Raw genomic sequence first — 21,731 nt, forward strand, 5'->3', positions numbered from 1 at the left:
GAACTCCAGCATCCATTCCAATTTAAAATGTACTACGGTCTTTTTATCTGTTTTTATTAGATCTGTTGATGTACTTTTATAATGCCTCTGTTATTTTTTATATAATTCTTTGTTTATGATACCTGAAGAAGTTGATTTTTTCAACAAAACTAGTAGTATCTCAGCGCTAAACTTTATTCTTTTTTATTCTCGGTATTACAGTCATTCAAACTAATTTATTTTTCATAACATTATCTACCGAGTAAATATGAACGCTAATGTATTTATATATTGTTACTGGTATTTTCTCGGATAGTAGACATTTTATATTAGAATTTCACTGACTAGAAACACCGACTTAAGAAGACATAAAACCTTTAATTATATATATAAACTTTAATTATATATATATATATATATATATATGGTATTTATCCCACATCTTGAAAATTGGCTTCCATTCAACTCATTCCCAAGAAGGGCAAAAAATCAGTGCCACCTAACTACCGCCCCATCCTACTCACCTCAATCCTATCTAAAGTAATGGAGAAGACCATTAGTTTCCAAATCCTACGTTACCTTGAAGGCACCCAGCTATTAAGCAACCACCACTATGGATCCCGTCGCTGCTGATCAACAGGAGATCTACTCTCATCAGTTCACCTCCAACCCAATACATAGTTCGCAGATCACACCACATTGCACTCCTATCTTTCATTTGATAAACCTTACTCTACACAATTCTCACAATTCTTCAACCTGTAGAACACCCATGAGCACCACTGCCCTCAATTTTGATCTCCAAGCGATCCTCCAATGGGGCTCAGATAACTTCGTCAATTTCAATAATAGAAAAACTCAGTTCTGTCTTATTTCTCACAAAAAAGAACCATTTTCGCCACTATTGTTTTTGATAACACTCAATTTCCAGACAAGATGAGATTTCTCTTCTTGGAATTACCTTCACATCAAGCCTCTCCTGGCATAAACACATCACAAACATTGCATCCTTGGCTTCTAAAAACTAGCATTTGTCTTTCGCTCAAGACGTTACTTCACCTCTGAACAGCAATATACCTTATACAAATCACAAATCCACCCAGCTATTAAATACTGCTCTCAAATTTGGAGTGGGGAGCTTTTAGGATCCCCATGCATAGGAGGGTAATTAGATTGATTAAGAACTTATCTATTACCAACCCATTCTCCGCAATTTCACAGAAATGTTTGGTCTCTGCAATTTGTGTATTCTATAAATATTTCCATGGCAAATGTTCATCTGAAATAGCATTAATAATTCCCCCTCTCATTTCTATGCCAGTGAGAACACGTATAGATGCGCTTAACATCCTTTGGCAGTGCGCCTTGAAACCCACAGAGCAAGTTTCTTTTCTTCCTCCTTCATCCCCGCTACTGCTGTACTCTGGAGAAGTCTTTCCCCTGATGTTTTTTCCCAAGGAATACAATAGACCGGCATTTAAATCAAATGTAAACAAGTTTCTCCTTTTCAAAAGCGCTACCCATATGCAGTACTATAGGTGGCCAATCACCCTATCGTGTATGGGCTCAACATAAAAAAAAATACAAATGATTGGTGATGTAATTTGTTTTCATTTCTCGATTTAGAAATGTGCTTTCTTCTGAATATACCATATTCACAGAAATCACGAAAGATAAGATATCTTCTTAATAATATCCATTATAATTGAGAATTAAAGGAAAGCTGTGGGGCTAATATTCCACAATTAAATTAAGATGACCTTCGAAGCACTGATATATAACAGTTGCATTCTTTCAGTTTTATTCCCAAGTAGAATGAAGTCCACGTTTATTTGAATTGGACGTAACTTACTATGACAAGGAAATAAATATTGTGATTTTGGAATTTATTATCACATACACATCGGAATAATTTTTGTTTACTAAATTCGTTTATATTTTTTAGCAGTTTAATGCAAGATTGAGTAATCATTATGAAACAGGATAAATAAAATAAAATGCAGCGTACTTTCCACTAAAATAGAAAATTTTTCTTACTTTTCCACGCAGTGAGCTTCGGTAAGGAGATATTGTCTGTTAATAAGAGCTGCTCCACAATACAATTCGTTCTGAGTGGTGTTCACCAAACCAGCCTAAAGAATTATACGAATAATTCAAACGAAAATATATCTTAAAACAATAACAAAATATTGCACATGATGCATAAATTGTTATTTATGTTTCTTTTGTGATCGATAGATAAATTCTACTAATGCTACAATAATATCTTCAAAAACGTTATAGATAATTGGTCTATCAGTGGGAGGTAGGATTTTACAAAGCCCGGGAGGAGACACTGGAGTGAGCCTACCGAAAATTTTCATTGACTTATTTTTCTCCCGGAAATGTGAATAAGTTGTTTTTGTTTGGTTCAATAATTGTTATAGTTACGGAATCATTATCTTAACATCGAAAGTCAATGAGTTATTACCTTTTCGTATATATTATCACCAAAAACAACGTTCAGTGGGATTTACTTTAGTAGATCCCATTCTTTTTTTTTTCATAATGGTTTCAAAAAGTTGTTGTTCGGAATTACAGCCGAAGCAACAGCTGTGAGGCCATTGTGTTGTGTTGGTTAATTGTGTGAATTCTTCTTTTGCCTGGTTTGTTTGAGAGATTAAAAAAAAAAAAAAAGCCTATTCTTTCAAAGAAATGCGCCTTCCCACTTCTAGAAACAGACAGGCTAACTTACCTTCGCTTTTGTAAAGAAGGCAACCACAACAGTCAGGACATGTTTTCCCACGTCTCGAAGTGTTTCTCTCTCTTTCTCTCTCTCTCTTTACTTATAAGGGTATGTGTATGTGCTGAAATTTTCAACGCTGATTCATCATCAGCATTGAACGTTTTATATTAGACGTAACCAGTCTATGTATCTTACCAATTTAGGCAAGTGTACCATCACGCTTTCCGTACCGAACTCTATAGCCACAGAGTAGAAAGTGGAAAGAATGAAAAAATGCGCTATGAGTTAATTCAGATAGCCGATAGCCTCCGTACACAGAATGAAAACTCTCTCCACCCCGAAACTCTCTCTTCACCTGCTTCTTATTCTCACACATGAAATCTTTTCTTAAAGTGTCGATGTTTCTCATATTGTTTTGAGACACGTGTGCGTAAAAAACAATACCTTGAAAAGAACAAAAACATTATGGCATACTATATATTATTGTCTCAAATACTATGTGTTCTACGTTATATATATATATATATATATATATATATATATATATATATATATATATATATATATATATATATATATGTATATATATGTATATATATATATATATGTATATATATATATATATATATATATATATATATATATATGTATATATATATATATGTATATATATATATATGTATATATATATGTATATATATATATATATATATATATATATATATATATATATATATATATATATATATATATATCTGCGGAGTTTAACAGTCGAATTTCCTAGAAAAAAACCAATCTTAACCATGTCAAAAATCGACTAACTCTAGAACCAGTTGCAAACAACCAAAAAAAAAAATTTTTCTGGTCACAACTAGAATCGATCTTGAAACGGTCCTTCTTCCAAAGCCTAGCACAATGGAAACGTGACTTTTTTGTAATTTAGTAATTAACAAACTTGCTAGGGAAGGACTTGGTTAATTTCGATAAGTTAGGGACAGAAACGATCACACCGATATAGTTGCTTAAAAATACACATGCTCGTTAGCTTTGAAATTTGTTTAAGCACCTCCACTGAAAACGTGCAACAGGAACACCGCGCCCTTCAATTGAAAATGACCTGATTTCGATTCTGGTCGTGACGAGAGGAAACTTTATAGCAGGAATCTCAAACTCAATTGGACCGCGGACCATCTGCTATAAAAGTGTATCTCAAGTGGGCCGCAAAAAATTTTCGACTAAAAAAACCTGCACTAATTCAAATCGAATGGAAGTGAAAAAATGAGTATAAATAAACTGGAAAAAAATTAATAAAATATTTTATTTATTCTAAGTCATTACAAGACATAAAATAATAGTATAATGATTATGACAACTCAAAAAAAAATAATATAAAGATTATTTTTATTATATTAATATTTACGATAGATAGCATTTAATCCAAATTAAACAGAAATTAAATTTTATTTGAATAAATCAAATATTTATATATTCTAAAAAAAAGTATAAACTCTCATTAATAACCATCACAAAAATTTACAGAGCCTCCTGTCAGTTTGAAATTTTTTGTGTTTGTGTTGAAATAAAATGCTTCTATATTTTTTTAGGGGGGGGGGTCTATATTTTGGTAAATTTTTTTAATGTTACTGAAAATATTTTGGGGAAAAATAATATTTTCGGGTTAACACACACACACACACACACACACACACACACACACACACACCTTGGATAATATAATTATAGTAATTTAATTTCAGTATTTTATTTTTTTCCCGACACTTGTCAACGTTTATTATTAACCAGCCTGCCAAAATTTGGACTCAAAGATTGTGAGCATACGACCTTCATTATGGCAGAAAGGTTGACGTCGTTAAATTTGATCTGTGGGCTGTTTTGTTACCTTTCATACATGAGAATAATTGTTCACATAAATAGGTGCTTCCAAAATAACAGAATATTTGCTGCAAACTTTTTTATTTCCGGATATTTTTGACCTGAATAACTGTATATTTTTGGTACACCAACTTCTTGGTATTTCGCTTTTAGAAAGGAATCATTTTGGAAATCAGTAAGTTCCATTTGAATACAAATAGGAGCTTTTTCGAAATTAAACGAAAAAAGGATAAGTAAAAAGTGAAAAAACTTCTTCTTGCTCCTTGAAATCTTTAAATCGCCTATTAAATTCTTCTTTTATCTTTTCTAGTTTTGGACAATATTGAGAAAAGTTAAAACTTTGATTCTTATTGTTTAACTGTTCACACATAGGAAAGTAATTTAGAATATTCTCTTTTAAATGATTTTGAAACAAAACTAACTTACATCTAAAACTTGCCAGTGCATCCTACATGTGTGTTATTAACTGATCTTTCCCCTGAAGTTTGACATTTAAATCATTCAAATGTTCTGTAATATCAACTAAGAATGCTAGATCTTGTATCCATGTCTGATCATTAAGAAATGCATCATCATGATTTTTCATTTCTAGGAACAATTTGATCATTTCTAGGAACATTTCTAGGAACAACAAGATAACCACCGAACCTCTGTGTAATAAGGTAGCCCTTCAAATTCCCTCTTCAAGTCTTTTAGAAATTGAGGAAACTGGTGGTGATTGAGGCCTCTGGATCTGATGAAGTTCACAGTACTGTATTTGTCATAGGCTTGAGTACGCTGCTCATTTCCAACACTTTGGAGCACAGGACTTCCTGATGAATGATGCAGTGGGAAGATTGCAGTTTTGGGATGTCTGGATACATTTCCTTTAATTTTTCTGCAAGTCTTGACACAAGACCTTTATTTTTTCTTGTCATTGCTGGAGCACCATCGGTTGTCACTGCTATGGGCCTGTTCAGAGGAAGTTGGCATTTTTCAAAAATGCTCCACACGGCGTCAGAAATGTCTTCCCCTGTAGTGGTTCCATGGATGGGAATCAGTTCCAAGAACTCTTCAGTAATATTCATATTGTCGTCGCAAGCCCGAAGAAACAAAGCAGCTTGAGCCATGTCGTAAATATCGCAATTTTCGTCAAGTGCAATTGAAAAGCACTGTACGTTTGCGAATATTTCTTACAACTGGTCACGCAAATTATCTGCCATTTCGGTTATTCTTTCCATCACAGTATTTCTAGGAAATACGTTTTCGGCTGCTTTTATCATACACTCCTTAACCAAGGAACAGTCACTAAAAGGTTTGGAATGTTTCGCCAATAAATAGCTGATTTCATAACTGGCTCTCACTGCTGATTCATTATCGTTCATAATTTTTGAAAATACTTATTGTTCTTTGTGAATTTTATCGTAGTGCCTTTTTATATTATATTCTTTGGCGACACTAATTGTTTCGTTACAAATAATGCACACAATTTTGTCCTTTGTTTCAGTGCAGGAATAATTTAATTCCCATTATTCGTGAGATTTTCTCCTCTCATCAGCAATTTTTCTTTTTCTTGTGGGCTTGGAAAGCGACATTGCCTCAGGGAATAGATATATTATTAATATTATTAACAGTTTTTTAAAAACGTTTGAATAAAAACGCACAAAACTGTAGACCAGTGCACAATATTATTGCAAATAAAAATAAAAAATAAGAAGAAAAGGGATTTTCTCAGTGCTAGGTTGTCTTTGAATCGAGTGCACTGAACTTCAAATATCACTGATTGACTAACAGGCAATTATAAACTCACAGCTGGATTCCTATGAGTGCATATGCTGCGCGTCACGTGAACAGCTGGTAGCCAATAGAATTCAACTTTTTCACTACGCTACCAGCAGAGTGCTATAAATTAACAATGAAAGCATAAATATATTTTGCGATTGATTAGGATCGGATCTAACATTGAAATTGCGATATAAATTTTTATTACTGCAATTACATTATAGCAGGTCGTTGCATCCATATTGTAACTATAAATGTCGTATTGAAACGAAAAAATCGATACCGTATTTACTCGAATATAACTCGCACTTTTTTTCCCTATAATTAAAGCCAAAAAATCATGGTGCGAGATATATGTGGGGATTTTTAGAAACTAAAGTTTTCAGGGGGGTGGGGAATGAAACTGTGGATGACCTACCAAGAATCTCCTCTTCGTTATAGCTACTTACGGCCTCGAGTGCGGTTTCCTTGTGTGCATTGTCATCTTCTTTCCCATTATTCCAAGTAAAAATTACAAGTAATTTACAAAATTTCAGATACGTAATGAACATCCATCACGAATGTCTGAGAAGTGAAAGCAGAACGTGAAATAGGCAGAAATTGTAGGCCAACAGAGATAGAACAGCTATGAAGATGTGGATATGATTGGTGCGGTATTAACAAAAGATCGCGTTACCAAAATACAAAGTCAAGCCGACATTTTTGATCTGAAACGCAAGTTCTCTTCAACGAAATTCCATGTTATCTGAAACTGTCATAACAACATTCACTCTATATGTCTTAGTTTTAATACGTTTACGAATTTTATTGCAGCTTTGTGTTTGAGTTCGTGGGGCACTCACACACATCTAACTAAAAACAATAGATTTTAGTTAGATACTGTGTTTGCTGGTGAAACATATGGTTTTGCTTAAGTCTAAACAGCATGGTTAATGTGGGGGGGACATGTGACTCATTAGTTAATGCCGTTTTTTTACCAGTTGTCTCTAATAGCAATAACGAAATATATAACCCATGTTGAGAAATATATTACACAGACAGCAAATGTCTCTGTATTTTATTCAGTAGTACAATAAAACTACTCATTTTTCTTGCATCTGCAGTATAATGGCAGTTGGGGAAGGTGTGTTGTTTATTACAGTGGGGAGCGAGTTATCGTAACGAAGTAAAAGTGGTTAAACTTTATTTTCGTGTGCGATGTACAGTACATGCAAAACGTTTTATTTCTTTTTTTATAAAGTAAAATCAGGATACAGGGGTGTGAGTCAACATGCGAGGGCGAGTTATATTCGAGTAAATACGATATTTCTGTTTTATTATAAAACAACCATCCTTTTTTTTAAACCTTCCCATGAGGCGTTGGGGACCGCACGCGGCCCACGGGCCGCCAGTTTGAAACCTCCTGCTTTATACCGACTGCTTCAATTGAAGGAGTGTTAGCCGATCTCATATGGAGGCAGCATGATTTTTAGTACCAAAAACTCGGATTTTTCATCCCACATTCAAGCAAACAGGCCATAGTATAATTTGCAGACAAAATATCATGGGGAAAGATTAGTGATGTAGTCACCAATCTTCCCTTACTCCATGATATTTTGGAGAATAGAATGCAGATAGCAGAAATGAGTAGTATAGTCGGTGTTTTATGCGATTTTTGTCTTCCCACAATAAATCGATAGAATTAGTCAAGGTGTCTCGTGATAAACTGATGTTAATTAAGGCCTGTTAAGAACTGGAAATAGTTTAGAAGAATTTCTTATCAATCACTCATATTATAAGTATAGTAACAGAGTGATTAGGCCAATTTCTCTAACAATAATAAACTACTACTAATAATAATCATTCCTTACCATCCAGGGATATCTGTTTGGTGGATGAACATTTTTGCCTCCGAGAATTCTGCCTTCATCTGCATTTTCTATTCCACATGCTAATATATAAATAAAATTTGAAATAATTTCAGCAGACAACAGATAAAATATGGCTAAAATATTTTAATATTCATGTGTTGACTTTAAGACGAACAAACTGGTTGGTTATTTACTTATTTAGTCTCTTAATATAAATGAATAAATTTTAAGTTCTTTTAAGTAATTATGACGCATGAAGGAAAAAAAAATAATTACAAGTTCAAAAAAGTATTCGTGTACTTACCGCAGTCAGTAAACGGTGGTAGAATTGGTGGTAGAGTTTCTGTAATTAAAGGAAAACCAAGTAAAATCTTATACTGAAGTATTATGCTAAAAAATAACCAAGTGCATACGTGATATGTCTATGTGTAAATTAAAAAAGGCACTTCACTGAAATCAGGGGTTGATTCTTTCTCAAACTTTACTGGTATTTATTCTGGTAACTGATTTTAACTCATGCAAATATTTTTAAATTTAAGAAGATGTAATCTTAGTAATTGGAGCTTTGATAACCATCAGAGACACAATTCCTGAAGATCACAGTGTAACATATGCTGTTGTTTTGCCTATACTGTAATAATATCTTTACTCTATCTTTATTCTAATTAGCAGTGCGCGCTTTTTCTCTCGTAACCTTCCTTACTTATTCTACTGCGTACTATGTTTATCCACCTTCCGTATTTACTAGTCATATGACTATGAACACTGGAAAATTTATTTGTAAGACTGCACCACCAGTATTATTTATATTGGCAGAAGACTTAGTAGTACGTCCGGTATCTCTCTCTCCCCCCCTCTCTTAATAACATAAATTCCTTCAACAAAGTTAACATAAACAGTCGTGGTTCTTAAGAACTTAAAATGCGCTTTCATTACCTTAGTTTTTTCCTACTCACAAATCCGATTTCTTAGGAACAGTGTGCAGTTGTAAAATAAAAAAAAATCAGCAGCACTCTATTTGCATATAAATAAAACACATTTAATTACAATAATAATAAAGTACACTAAATAGGTGATAGGGAGGTTAATCTCCCTCTCTCTCTCTCTCTCTCTCTCTACTTATCCTTTAGACTTTTAGCATAAAGAACAAAGTTTTCTTTTTCAAAACTAGATAACTATACAATATAATTACTCAATTACTCCTCTGCGTATTTAATTCATTTACTGACACTAATTTACTGTCAAAGAAATTGGCTAACTATGCCAAGTTATCTCACAAGTTATATTTCAATCAATAACAGATCAGAGGACTTTCTCAGATATTCCTTATTACTAATTCTTATCAGTCCATCTATACATATCTCCTAGATTACAAAAGTAATTTACAATTAAAGATGGAACTTACAGAGACTCTTTGCCACACATTCTTCGAAAGGTTCTGCATTAAAGTTTCTATGCCCTTTTCTTTCCTCAGGCCTTGGCTTTCATCTGGAGAGTCTTGCTTCAAGGGGGTTCGTCGGATTACTGGCGGGCCTTGGACAGCAATTTTTTCCGTATTCAAAAAGCCCAGGCAAGAAGTTTCAGCATACAGGCTTGAAGATCGTTCTGCGGCCTTTGACTCCGGTTGACTTCTCACGGCAAAGAGGACATCCGACACACTAGGCTCGGGTTCGCCGTAACTTCTGGTTCTCTGCCGACTGCCTCTGGTTCTGACTCCGTTTATGGTCTGCGCCTCGCCTCCGCTCTGGTTTCCAACTGCCTCTCTCTTTAGTAACTTGGGCCTTCCGCTCTTTTTTTTTCCGATTTCTGACGACTCTCTGCCGACGACTGCCTCTCCTCTGTAACTGGGTCCTTGCCTCTCCTCTCGATGTTCGGCTCAGTTCCCTTTTATTTTGCGATAATGGGACCTTACACTAAGGGTTGTAAAACCCGAAGAAAATCGGCATTTCTCCTTGATCCTTTTGATAAGGCCGACCCGTTCTTTCTTCTCATCCGTGCACCTTTTTCCTTGTTTTGTCGGGCAGCGGAAACTAGGGGATCTCTTTGACACAAACTCTGAAGATGTTTATGCTCAGAACCCTCAACCACCTCTTACACACACTTTATCGAAAACAACTTCCTTGTGCTCTTTATACATGGCTATTATACAAAGTGAACAACTTTTACACACACTTAATAATAAACAAGTTTCTTTTGCTCTTTATACATGGCTATTATACAAAGTGAACAACTTTTACACACACTTAATAATAAACAAGTTTCTTTTGCTCTTTATACATAGCTGTTGCACAAGGTTCCGATGGCAAAGCATTGCCTTTGTTTTTGACATTCTAGAAACTTTAGTTAAAGGAGTAAATACAATTAATTCCATAGGGTTACTTACAAACATATCTAGCATAGAAACAAACAAGGTTATTTACAGTTCTCATGGGACTTGAATCATGTAAAAATCGATGTAAAGACTTCGGTATTTCTACGCTACATAGAGTTTTTACAACAGACAAAGTTTTCCACATTTCAGATACAACTTCAGTTGACTGTGAAACCTTAAGGATAGCGAAGTATTAAGTGAAGCTGTAGGAATTCCTTAATGGGAGTTTGCGTTACGGCATGAAGAACGCAAATAAAGTGGGTTCAATTAGAATGTGATATGCATCATTGGTGACGTTTAAATGCATTATCGAAATTTAAATTATTTCATCACTCTGTAACTAATCGCTCTGTCTATCCTTATTCCTAATCGACAAGAAATGTCATGTTTATATACATTACTAATTCATCAGTAATTTTAAGCAGTAATGGAGATTGTTTTGTATGTAAGCTAACTTTAGAATAATAAATTTTGATCAGAAGGGATATAATTAAGTGGTGTTATTAAACATTCGTTCGAATTTTAGGTTTAGAACTTGAAAAATAAAACAGTAAACATACCTTCGTCGATAATGTTAATCGTCGCTTTAAAACCACTACCTTGAACACAGCAATCTGTTCGAAACATGACCAGAAGTTCATTGCTACCAAATGTTACAGAGGGAGGAGCTATTTTTCCACAATACCTGAAATTCGAAAATATTCCTAATGTAGATTAAACTGATTCATATATAATACATGTAGAGTAAATTTGTTTAAATATAAAAGAAATAGGTTAAACGCATTACACATCAATGAACTTTATATTCATTAGGGTATTGTATTTTTTGTTAGTTGAATTATTACACAATGCAATCTACCTGTTTCGGTAGATTGCATTGTGCGAAACAGTTATGGGTAAAACAACTCTTTTTAGAGAATTAAATAAAATAAACAAAGATAAATAACGAACTTCAGGATAAAAAAAAAAACTAAAATTAAAATACTAATTTAAGCTCCAAATGCAGTAAAAATAAATTAAACATTCAAATATTTTATAATAAATAAATAAAAACATTTCGGCAACATGCAAATTTTTCTATTAATAGACTTGGCAGACGTCCAAGTAATCTAAGAAAAAATGTTTGCGTTAAAGTGGCATAACCTGAAAATCGGCTCACTGCTAAAACTTTCTCAAAGCCCTTATTTTGTGTTTAATTTCATATAAGCAAATTTTAAATGTCTTAATGTTTTAAAAAATTTCAAATTTGTACATAAATTATATAGGAAATGGCTTGAAGGGAGATATTCAGTTGTTTGCTGACGATGCAAAGTTGGAAAACGCAATAAGAAATCAAGCTGATGTTGAGAGTTTGCAAGATATTTTAAATAAGCTGGCAAAATGGGCAAAGGGTAATACTTTACACTTTTCCACATTGAACTGTCAGCCATTACCCTTTGCCTATTTTGCCAGCTTATTTAAAATATCTTGCAAACTCTCAACATCAGCTTGATTTCTTATTGCGCTAAGAAATTTTGCATTTTGGGGTTAAACGATTACCAGCTCTGTACCACATTGATGGAACGGTACTCGAAGAGACTGATGAGGCTAGGGACTTAAGGGTATTAATGGATATGGAGATGAAGTTGAGCAGACACATTGCTAAGGTGTTCCAAGATAGCACATAGGGTTATTTGGTTATTGAAGAACACACAAGCATCCAGAGATAAAGAGGTTATTATTCATTTTTATAAGGCGTTGGTACTTCCACATTTGGATTGCTGTGCTCAAGTCTGGTTGACTGAATTCCTTGGAGATGAGGAAGTGGTTGAGAGGGTTCAGGGGAGAGTGACTAAGCTGGTGAGTGGTGTAAAACTGTTACTACGTTGATAGATTGCGAACTTGTGGATTACATAGGTTGGCTGATAGGCGGAGAAGAAGGGATATGGTAGAAACTTTTAAATTACTTAAAGGTTTCTATAAGATTGATGCAGGGTAAATATTTCAGCTGTGTGATAGTGATGGAAGAGCAAGAGATCATCCCTTGAAATTAAAGAAGAGTGTGGTTAACAAGGGTGTGAGAACTAGATTTTTTGCTTGGAGAGTGATGAATGAATGGAATGCATTGCCTGAATCAGTTGTGGTGCGTCTTCTGTAAATGAGTTCAACAGGAGGTATGATAGATTGTTTTGATAGTTTGGGTCTTTCGCAATGAGTCTTCTGACTCCATGGAGATACCCATATAATAATAATATGCCAATCTTTATATTGTTATGAATTCTTTGAATAATATCGGCATTGCCTTAGTGATTTAATTTATAATATATGCACACCCTCTGTCCAGAAAGAAACCGAGTTTTTCGAAAATAGAAGAAACTAATGGCGCTACCTGTTTTATCTTTTTGTTGTCGAAAACGGCAACCTTCGTTAGTGTTGTGTCAACTGTTTATTACATTTGTTTCATTAGAAGCCGAGTTATAGTGCCACGAGTGACGGTGTGTTTTGACGAACGGTCGGTCGTCACGATATTCATGCCGTACCCGACGAATTCTCGATAACAATCGCTTCAAAACTCAGAGATAAAACTCACCATTGACCGTTTGCCCAGGCGGAACGAATTCTTTGTGGATAATGTCCTCGGAATCGTAAAAGAAATCAGCATTGTCTTTACTTCTGACTTCTCCAAGCGACTTTTTTTCGGATGCCCCTCTTCTGGTGGTCTCCACTCAGCACTCTGGCGCTTTGTTTCGGGTTCATACTCAACACACCACGTTTCGTCACCAGTAACAATCGTTTCAAAGAAGTTTGAGTCCTTACGAGTGGTTTTAATGAGGTCCTTGCAGTGTTCAATTCGATACATTTTTTGTTCGTCGGTCAACTTGTGGGGAACAAATCGCCAATTCAATTTACGAAGGCCCAAACTCTCGGTTAAAATGTTGTGCAGTGCACAGTTGATTTTGGAATCCCCAATTCATCTTAAATCAATCTCACGGACGACTTCGGGTTTTTTGGATGTTAACTTCGCTCAGTCCAGTTTTTGGAAGGTCCAGCTTTTCGTCCTTCCCAATCGTCTCATGACTACTTTTAATTTGTTTAAACCACTCGTAAACTTGTGTACGGGATACGTATTCATCACCGTATACTTTTTGGAGCATTTGATGCGTTTCGGTAAACCTTTTACCAAGTTTAGCACAAAAGTCAATCGCAGCTCTCTGTTTGAAACTCATTGTCCGACCGTTCGTCAAAACACACTGTCACTCTTGGCACTATTTCGCGGCTTCTATGGAAACAAATGGCATAAACAGTTGACACAACACTAATGAAGGTTGCGTTTTCGAACAAAAAGATACAACAGGTGGCGCCACTAGTTTCTTCTATTTTCTAAAAGTTCAGTTTCCTATTGGACAGAGGATGTATGTATATGTATATATATATATATATTACCTTCTGCCATCTTCAAAGTCTTCGTTTTCGCTGATCATTAGGAAATCTTTAACACACCTCGTCGCATCTCCTTTAAGATCAAAAGATTCATCAAATTCTATCTGTACTTTTTTTCCTTGAGGAACCTATAGAATAAAGGGTAAACGATACAAGTTGTTATTTCAATAATTCAGCATCTGCTGTTGATGACTGCTAATATTACTAGAGAAATTGTTAAATTGATTTGTGTCTGTCAGCAGTGATGTTAAGAAGCGACAAAAATAATGAGATTTGGACAGAGCATTGAGGGAGGTCACCGCAAGGGCAGGTTATTGGTTAAAATTCAAAACCTACTGATTGGCTAGATAGTCAGAGGCGGTCATTCTTGAATGATCCTGTATGGGAAAGCAAAATGACCTTTTATGTGCTGATTAATAAAGCAAAAGTTGTAGAAAATAATTCAAACTGCGGTGCCTACAGATATGCCATTACTGAACCACATAGATGAAACTTTATATTGAATGATGGTTGCAGTTATCCTTTCTCCCCCGCCTCTCTCTCTCTCTCTCTCTCTCTCTCTCTCTCTCTCTCTCTCTCTCTCTCTTTCCTAATGGTTCATATAAAACAATTTTTATATTGTATAAACCTTACTCAAAAAGCACTAATTCATTAAATAAAGCTCAGAGAGAGAGAGAGAGAGAGAGAGAATCACTAAAATCTTATTGAATATATGCTGTATTAAACCACACTTCACAGAAGCACGTTTTTGTTTGTTTATTTATCTATTTTAATGTTAGGAAGATTCTTCCTGCGAAAAATTTGTGTAAAGTTATGGAAAAGAATGAGAGAAAATGTTTCTCACGTGCTTCTTGTTTAGCTAATGATAATATCCCATCGTCTATTATGAGACGAGAGAATTCACTTTAATTTTAATCAAATTCAACATACAGTGTAATGCACTGCGAGAAATAAGGGACACGCCTCTGTTTTGTCCTAACTAGCGAGAAATGTATTTCTATTAATGCATAATCATAGAAAATAAAAAATATACATAATAATAAAAGACACAAGCAAAAAGCAAAAAGAAAGAAAAATCTTTTGTTCACTTTCGATCCAGTAGTAATTTTTTAGTCAGAATATACTCGCTGTAAATCAAGCTACAACCAAATCCAAAAATTTCTTAGCCGCGATTTAAAAAGTATTGCATTGCTCTCGGATATTACAGAACTAACTCAGTTCTCTCACTCGCTCTCTCTAATCTCTAACAACAATACAGTAAAATCTCGATATAACAGACTGATTCGGGCGAGGGGGTGTCCGTTAAATCCGAAAGTCTGTTATGTAATAAAGTAGATTTTCCGAATGATTATGTTAAAAAATTGACAAATTAGCGAATTTACATGTTTTTCTTATGTAGAAACTTTCATGTAATTAAAATTAAATACTATATCTATGAAACGTTTAATTTAACAGAAAGGTTTTGTGTATGTATTATTGCTTATAACCTCACCGTGGTTATAAGCAATAATAGCTGAGACTCAAAAAAACAAGTCTGCGATCTATATAGAAATAAATAAACAAACCTTTTTTACGAAAATAGGCTTTAATTATATTTAAATAAACAAATAAACAATATTCTTAAAAACAAAACAAAATTTAAATGTTATAAAAACACAAAATATTTTTCCTATTTATTCTCCTTCGGATGATGATACATCCAGACACTTCCGTTCTGGCATGAAGTTAATGTTCGATGTTGAGGCGATTGGTTTAGGTAATCCTGCTTTGAACGCGTTAAAACTGCCGCAGAAAGTCATTCCACGCGACAGCGCTATTGGTGTGATCACGTGCTATTCATTGCCGAACATGTTTTATGAGCGGTGACTCGTTTATGTCGGCTAAATTACTTCAGTGTTTTTCCGACATATGATGGCTTATTTGCCAAAGTTTGTTAAAAAAATAACAGGAAATTAATAACAAAACATAACCTGTTAATTTAATTATAAGCAAATCTTGGTTAAAAGCATTTTTAAATTAACAGGGTGTTAATTTTCACATCTGACATACGGACCGGAAATTTTGTCCGTTAAATCGACGTCCGTAGAAACAAGGATTTTCTGTAATTACTTCAATTGCAATTTTTAAAGTGTTGCCACTTATTTAGTCTTATTTGTAGAATCAAATTTCACTTCGGTTTTACAGCTAATACACGCATATATATTTTGTTTCATCATTTATGCATGAATTAATGTTGTAATGATGTTAATTATAGGTTAGTAAATAAAATTATTTTATGCCAGATTTTTTTGGCACACAAACACAGTTTAAATTCCAAAACAGCAAATTTTATTTATTCATTATAAAATCTAGATGTTGGTTAACAAATATTCCAGAAATGTTACATTGCAGAAAAAGATCTTTAGCCATAACTTTCAAAAGTATTAGAAATCAAATAGTTCAATTTACGATCATATTTCAAAATTAAAAAGAGAGACAGAGAAACAGAGAGATGTGTTAAAAATATCCAAATGCTCTTCTAACATTTATTCCTAAATTGAGTCTTCGGACTCCTTGGAGGTGTCACGAATAATAATAATAATAATAATAATAATAATAATAATAATAATAATAATAATAATACCTTTTGCGCCTGTGTTCTTTTGCAAGAAAATAAGCAGACGTGCTTCTATCTGGAAAATGTACAACTGATCGTTGATATTTAACCAAACGGTTTATCGAATCTGTGCGATTAAATAACAGCGAACACGCATAGTAATAAATCTTACTCTGCTTTAACATTAAAGTTTAACAGAATCTTTATGTGGACTTTTTCAATCGAAGGTGAGTTAGCCGATCTCATTCGGAGGTAGCTGGGGTTTTTTTCTCCTGGAAACTCGGGTTTTTCATCCCGCATACAAACAAATCGGCTCTTCAGAACACACGCAATTTACAGACAAAAAATACTAGTTGTAGTGGTGGTGGTGGTGGTGGTGGTGGACGATAGATGGCGTTGATGGAGATGATTGGTAGTATTGGTTCGGTGTAGTGGTGGAGACAGTTGTATAGTAGGTGTCCTCCCGCGATGAGTATTCGGACTCCTTGGAGGTGTCACGAACAATAATAATAATAATAATAATAATAATAATAATAATAATAACTTCCTATTATAGTATATTATACGGAGTGTACATTTGCATTCTATTATTTCATGTGTGTGTGACGTCACATTGTTTAATCTCGTTAAAGATAAGGAAATGCATAACTCACCACAATCTTCCAAACACAGAGATCGTTGCTACGATAGGATTCAGGATAGTTTGGGCTATTAAATATCTTTTCTTTGAATCCGTCAAGCGTATAAGAACACTGGGAATAATAAATTTCTACTCGAATTCTAAATCCACGATCCTCATGTTCTGAGTTGGAGACGAAACGAAAGTTCAGAGTTGACTCTTCGTATAGAAGGGTGCTGCCAACTTGTACCCAACAGAACCTAATTAACAAAAAAAAAGTTAAAATATGCAAATTTTTAGGATATATGATGATACTTTCAATGAACGACCTGAAATATTTTTTTTCCTATTGGTATAAATTACTACATAAAGTAGTCTACGAAATTTCACTGTTACACGCTATAATAAATATTTCAATCATAACACAGTTTAAAAAATATTGTGCAAATGCAAAACTTTCAGAATGCAATACATTAAATGGAATGACACCGGGTAAGGGCAGTTTTTATTTGCTTATTTTATGTATCTTCCGCCTAAGAAAAGTTTCTACTTATAGCATATTAGCATTTTTTTTAGGTTTTTGTTTTCCATTTATGTACTTTTTATTATAGTATTGTTTATTATAATATGGTTTTGCGTGAAATTATAATAAGCTATGATTAATATATTATCTTGTGTCCATAGCTCCAAGTCGTACTGCGAGCAAATGATTTGTTGCTTCCAACATTCCTTATTCTGAACTTTAAATAGTTTAATAACACAGTCACAGTTTGCAGAAATGTTTACTTTTTCATAAGCAAAGTTTCTTGACTTACTTGTCAACATTTCCTTCAGGGCGAATTATGTCGAAATAATCTTTTGAGCAGAAGTCACTCATTTCTAAAGCAAATGTTTCGAACGTCACGAGTATTCTCGAACTAAGCTGTTTGACAGGTTCAGCCAACTTTATCTAGGATAAAAAAAATTGAGTTCAGAGTGAAAAAATATCTTTAAATATGTAATCAGATACATAGAACAGCAATCTCTCGATTAGTGCGCCTAATGCGTTCTTTAAAAGAGGCGCATTAATCGAAAAGCACTAATCGAATATAATAACCTATGGGAAAATGTATAATTTGTTCCTCCGATTTCTTTTTTGACCCTTCTTTTTTTATAAAAGAATTAGGGTATGTCTCAGGGCCAAGATAAAGGAAAATCATGAAGCTGAAAGACAATAAAACATACTCAGAATAAAAATTTATTATTCTCCTTATTAACAGAGAATTGAGCTAAAGTAGTTTAATGGCTGTATTATAGTTCTGTTTTTTTTTTTTTTTTCATGCAACTGACGGTATGGCCCTATTGCCTTCTCTGCAAATTTTACTGATTCTCTCTTCACCAGGGCCAGTCTCTAAGCATTGCTGCTTACAAACCTCGATTGTACGAAAACTATTTTCAAATTGTTTCAGTGAAACTTCTTTGGGCTTGTCAGTGATTAAATTTTCATCATATTTTTCAGGATCTTCCCGCTGTGCATCTAAATTTAGCAGGTCGAAATCACTCTCAACTTCTCAGAATGAGATTTAATTAACTTAGATTCATTTGAAAAGCCTCTAAAATCATTTGCACAATGTGGAAGAATGTGCTTCCAAACGGCTCGTAATTTTATTCGACTTTGCGACCTCATAACCAGGCTGAGATTTCTCTGATTTGGCTAGAAAAAGCCTTGGAAGGCATTCGCTTCCAAAAAAAAAGCCAGTTTCATCGACACTAAATATTTGTTGATCATAATAGCTTCCTTCTTAGATAATTTTCTTCAAAATCTCTGGATATCTCCTTATCTGCAGCAGCTTCGCCTGTGATTAGAACATTATATAGGCTATTTCTCTCTTTGAAACGCTCAAATCACCCAGCACTAACGTAAAATTCTTCTTCTTGTTCATCATTGATAGCCCTTTCTTTCCATGTTACAAAGAAATAATGCTTTTGATTTAATAAGGCCAGTGTTTAGCGGGATCCGTTTTTGGTTACAATCTTCGATCCATGTAAAAAGAAGTCTCTCTAATTCAATCATTATAATACTTTGATTTCGAGTGCATGGATGATGAACTTGAAGCGGCCTTATCGTTCTCTTTGTAGTCAGCTGTAGATTCACCCATTTTTGTGTTCTTGTCCTATCTTTGCTCTGGACTCGCCTTGTTCATTTTTCTTTATTATTTCAAGTTTTTCTTCCAATGAGATTACTTTTCGAATCATTTTCACACTTCTCTTTTTTTGCTCACTAATTCTTTTACTCGTGATTAAAGGTAAGGAAAATAATTTAAAATAAAAATGGAAAAGAATTGCACTTGATATGATCAGCAAAATGCTATGTAAAGCAGACGACATAAATTTTGGCAGTAAATTTGGAACATAGTGTACATGACAATAGTGTAGTATGCCATAAAAAATAACTTTGTAAAATGTTTCAAATCGATAGGTATAAGGCTCTGAATAGAAGGTATGCCAACACGCGCTATCTTGGCGCCATTCTTCTTCTAGTTTTGTAGGTTAAAGTCGTATCATTTATCAATAAAAAAGTAGCTGTATAATGTTCATAAGCATTCATTTTTCGTGGAATTCGTAAAGAAAATACTTCCCATGTCCTTTATTATTTGTTGCGCTGCTTTATATGTATATTTTTTCATTGCATAATTAAATATTAGCGATTTTGATAAAATACTGTTATTAATTTTAAAATATGGAACTGACATTAGACGATGGATACTTGAACAATTTAAAACAACCTCTATGCTAAGGAATAAACTTTTAAAGAAAAATGAAAATACTGTATATATGAAAAATACGAATAATTTATGAAATATAAAACCGTTATTTAAACAATTCTTGGCAAAATTGAAGTCATTTTTTATTTAACAGTATTAATAATTCAAAATGACTGGCTTAATTTTCATCGATAGAGACTGAATCCTTTAGAATTTCTGATTGTACAATTTGGAGCAGAACAACCTCCCATTTCGCTATAAAGTCGAAAACAAGAGCTCAGGCGAGGTGCCACTCTAGGACCAATATGGCTGAAAGTTGGCGTACCTTCTATTTACAGCCTTAGGTAACTAAATTATTTCATCCTGGTGATTGATTTTTTTTAAACAGTTGGCCATTAAATATGTATAGATCGAAAATTTTTAAAAGCTGTAACATTTATTTTTAAGATGAATTTTAAAGGCGCACTAATCGAATTTGAGTATCGAAAAACAACTGACACACTAATCGAAAACGCACTAATTGGGGGCGCATTAATCGCGGGATTGATGTATATATTGTAGTAAAGTTATAGTATATTTAACAGGAATAAAAATATTAGATGATAATTAGGATTAAAGTAAAGAAAATTGAAAATTCTCTACTTAAGAAACCACATAATAGAATTTAATATGACGGAATAGAAATTAAGTATGAAAGTCTTTCACACCGTCGATTTTAAAACTTGCATAAACGGTTTCACTGCTTATCATAACACGCGGAGGCCAAGTGGGCACATTTCTTACCTAAGTAACTTCGAATGGTAGTGATAATGGAAACCAGAGACGTCAATAAGAACATCTCATTAACTACTTCTCTAATAGTATAGCAACGTGCAATATTATCTAGCATACTGTATACTCAGAATAGAGTGATAAACAGAAAACACCAATTCAACATCTGTCCTGTGGCTGGAAACAGTTGATTGATGCAGAGGCACACAGTTGATCGACGGTCGTCAACTCCAAGACGTGTTGTAACTGGTCAAATAACTGCGTAGTACAGATTCTGAAAGCCGAATGGATGCAACAAACAACAAAAAATCATGTCCAGGGATCAACAAATTATGCCAAAATTCTATTCCCCACGAATAATATTTAACTCTAAAGCTGCCTTCCCACTTTTTTTTAATGTGTTCCAATAAATCAATAGGGTTTCATAAAGTGATTAGTGATAAGTCGATGTTTGGAGAATATAGTATTTACTTTTTATGAAAATCATTCCAAGTTCGAGAAATCAATCAATAAATAAAAGCAATAAATCAATAAATAATCATTAAGTAAAAAAAAACTTTTTTTTTACTTTTTTATAAAAGTAAAAAAAATGTTTAGCAAGTTATTTTTTGGTAAATAAATAATATTCCATTTTGTCTAGTCCACAGCTGGCTCGCCAGCTAGCAAAATCTATTTGCCACGCGCGAATGAGTGCGCGTATTTTGTCTTTGTAGAACCCTGATCATGTCTTAGAAAAAACAAGCAGCAATTGAAATCAAACACGCATATTAAATGGATAAGAAGAAACTTGAGAAAAGGGTGCATGCAGTGACGACACCCGGTTTCTATTAATTATCTGCAGCAAGGAGGAAAGACATGCCGACAAATAATAATATTTTTTTTTTTTTACATTTTATTATGTCTCAGTATAAGTTACATACAATAATAATATTTACAGAATTACAATAAGGATTGTACAGAATTTTTTTTTTTTATGTCTCAGATGAATTGCATACATAGTTG

At 33.8% G+C, this 21,731-nt stretch overlaps 1 protein-coding gene across 1 annotated transcript in view; it reads right to left on the reverse strand.

The window, feature by feature from the left end:
- The window catches only part of LOC150098756 (transmembrane protease serine 9-like), a 197,288-nt gene that overhangs the window by 169,135 nt on the left and 6,422 nt on the right, over nt 1-21,731 (reverse strand). The window contains exons 2-7 of the mRNA XM_090405745.1: nt 18,030-18,163; nt 17,249-17,474; nt 14,003-14,127; nt 11,140-11,264; nt 8,209-8,288; nt 2,017-2,111 (exon numbers count right to left, since the gene is read on the reverse strand). Coding sequence (XP_090261871.1) covers nt 2,017-2,111; nt 8,209-8,288; nt 11,140-11,264; nt 14,003-14,127; nt 17,249-17,474; nt 18,030-18,163 — 785 coding nt within the window. The remainder of the gene's footprint in view (nt 1-2,016; nt 2,112-8,208; nt 8,289-11,139; nt 11,265-14,002; nt 14,128-17,248; nt 17,475-18,029; nt 18,164-21,731) is intronic.

This window comes from Typopeltis vanoorti, chromosome 15 (genome assembly GCF_054136105.1).
Source record: "Typopeltis vanoorti isolate ZY-2024b chromosome 15, IOZ_Tvanoo_1.0, whole genome shotgun sequence".
Lineage (NCBI taxonomy): Eukaryota > Metazoa > Arthropoda > Arachnida > Uropygi > Thelyphonidae > Typopeltis > Typopeltis vanoorti.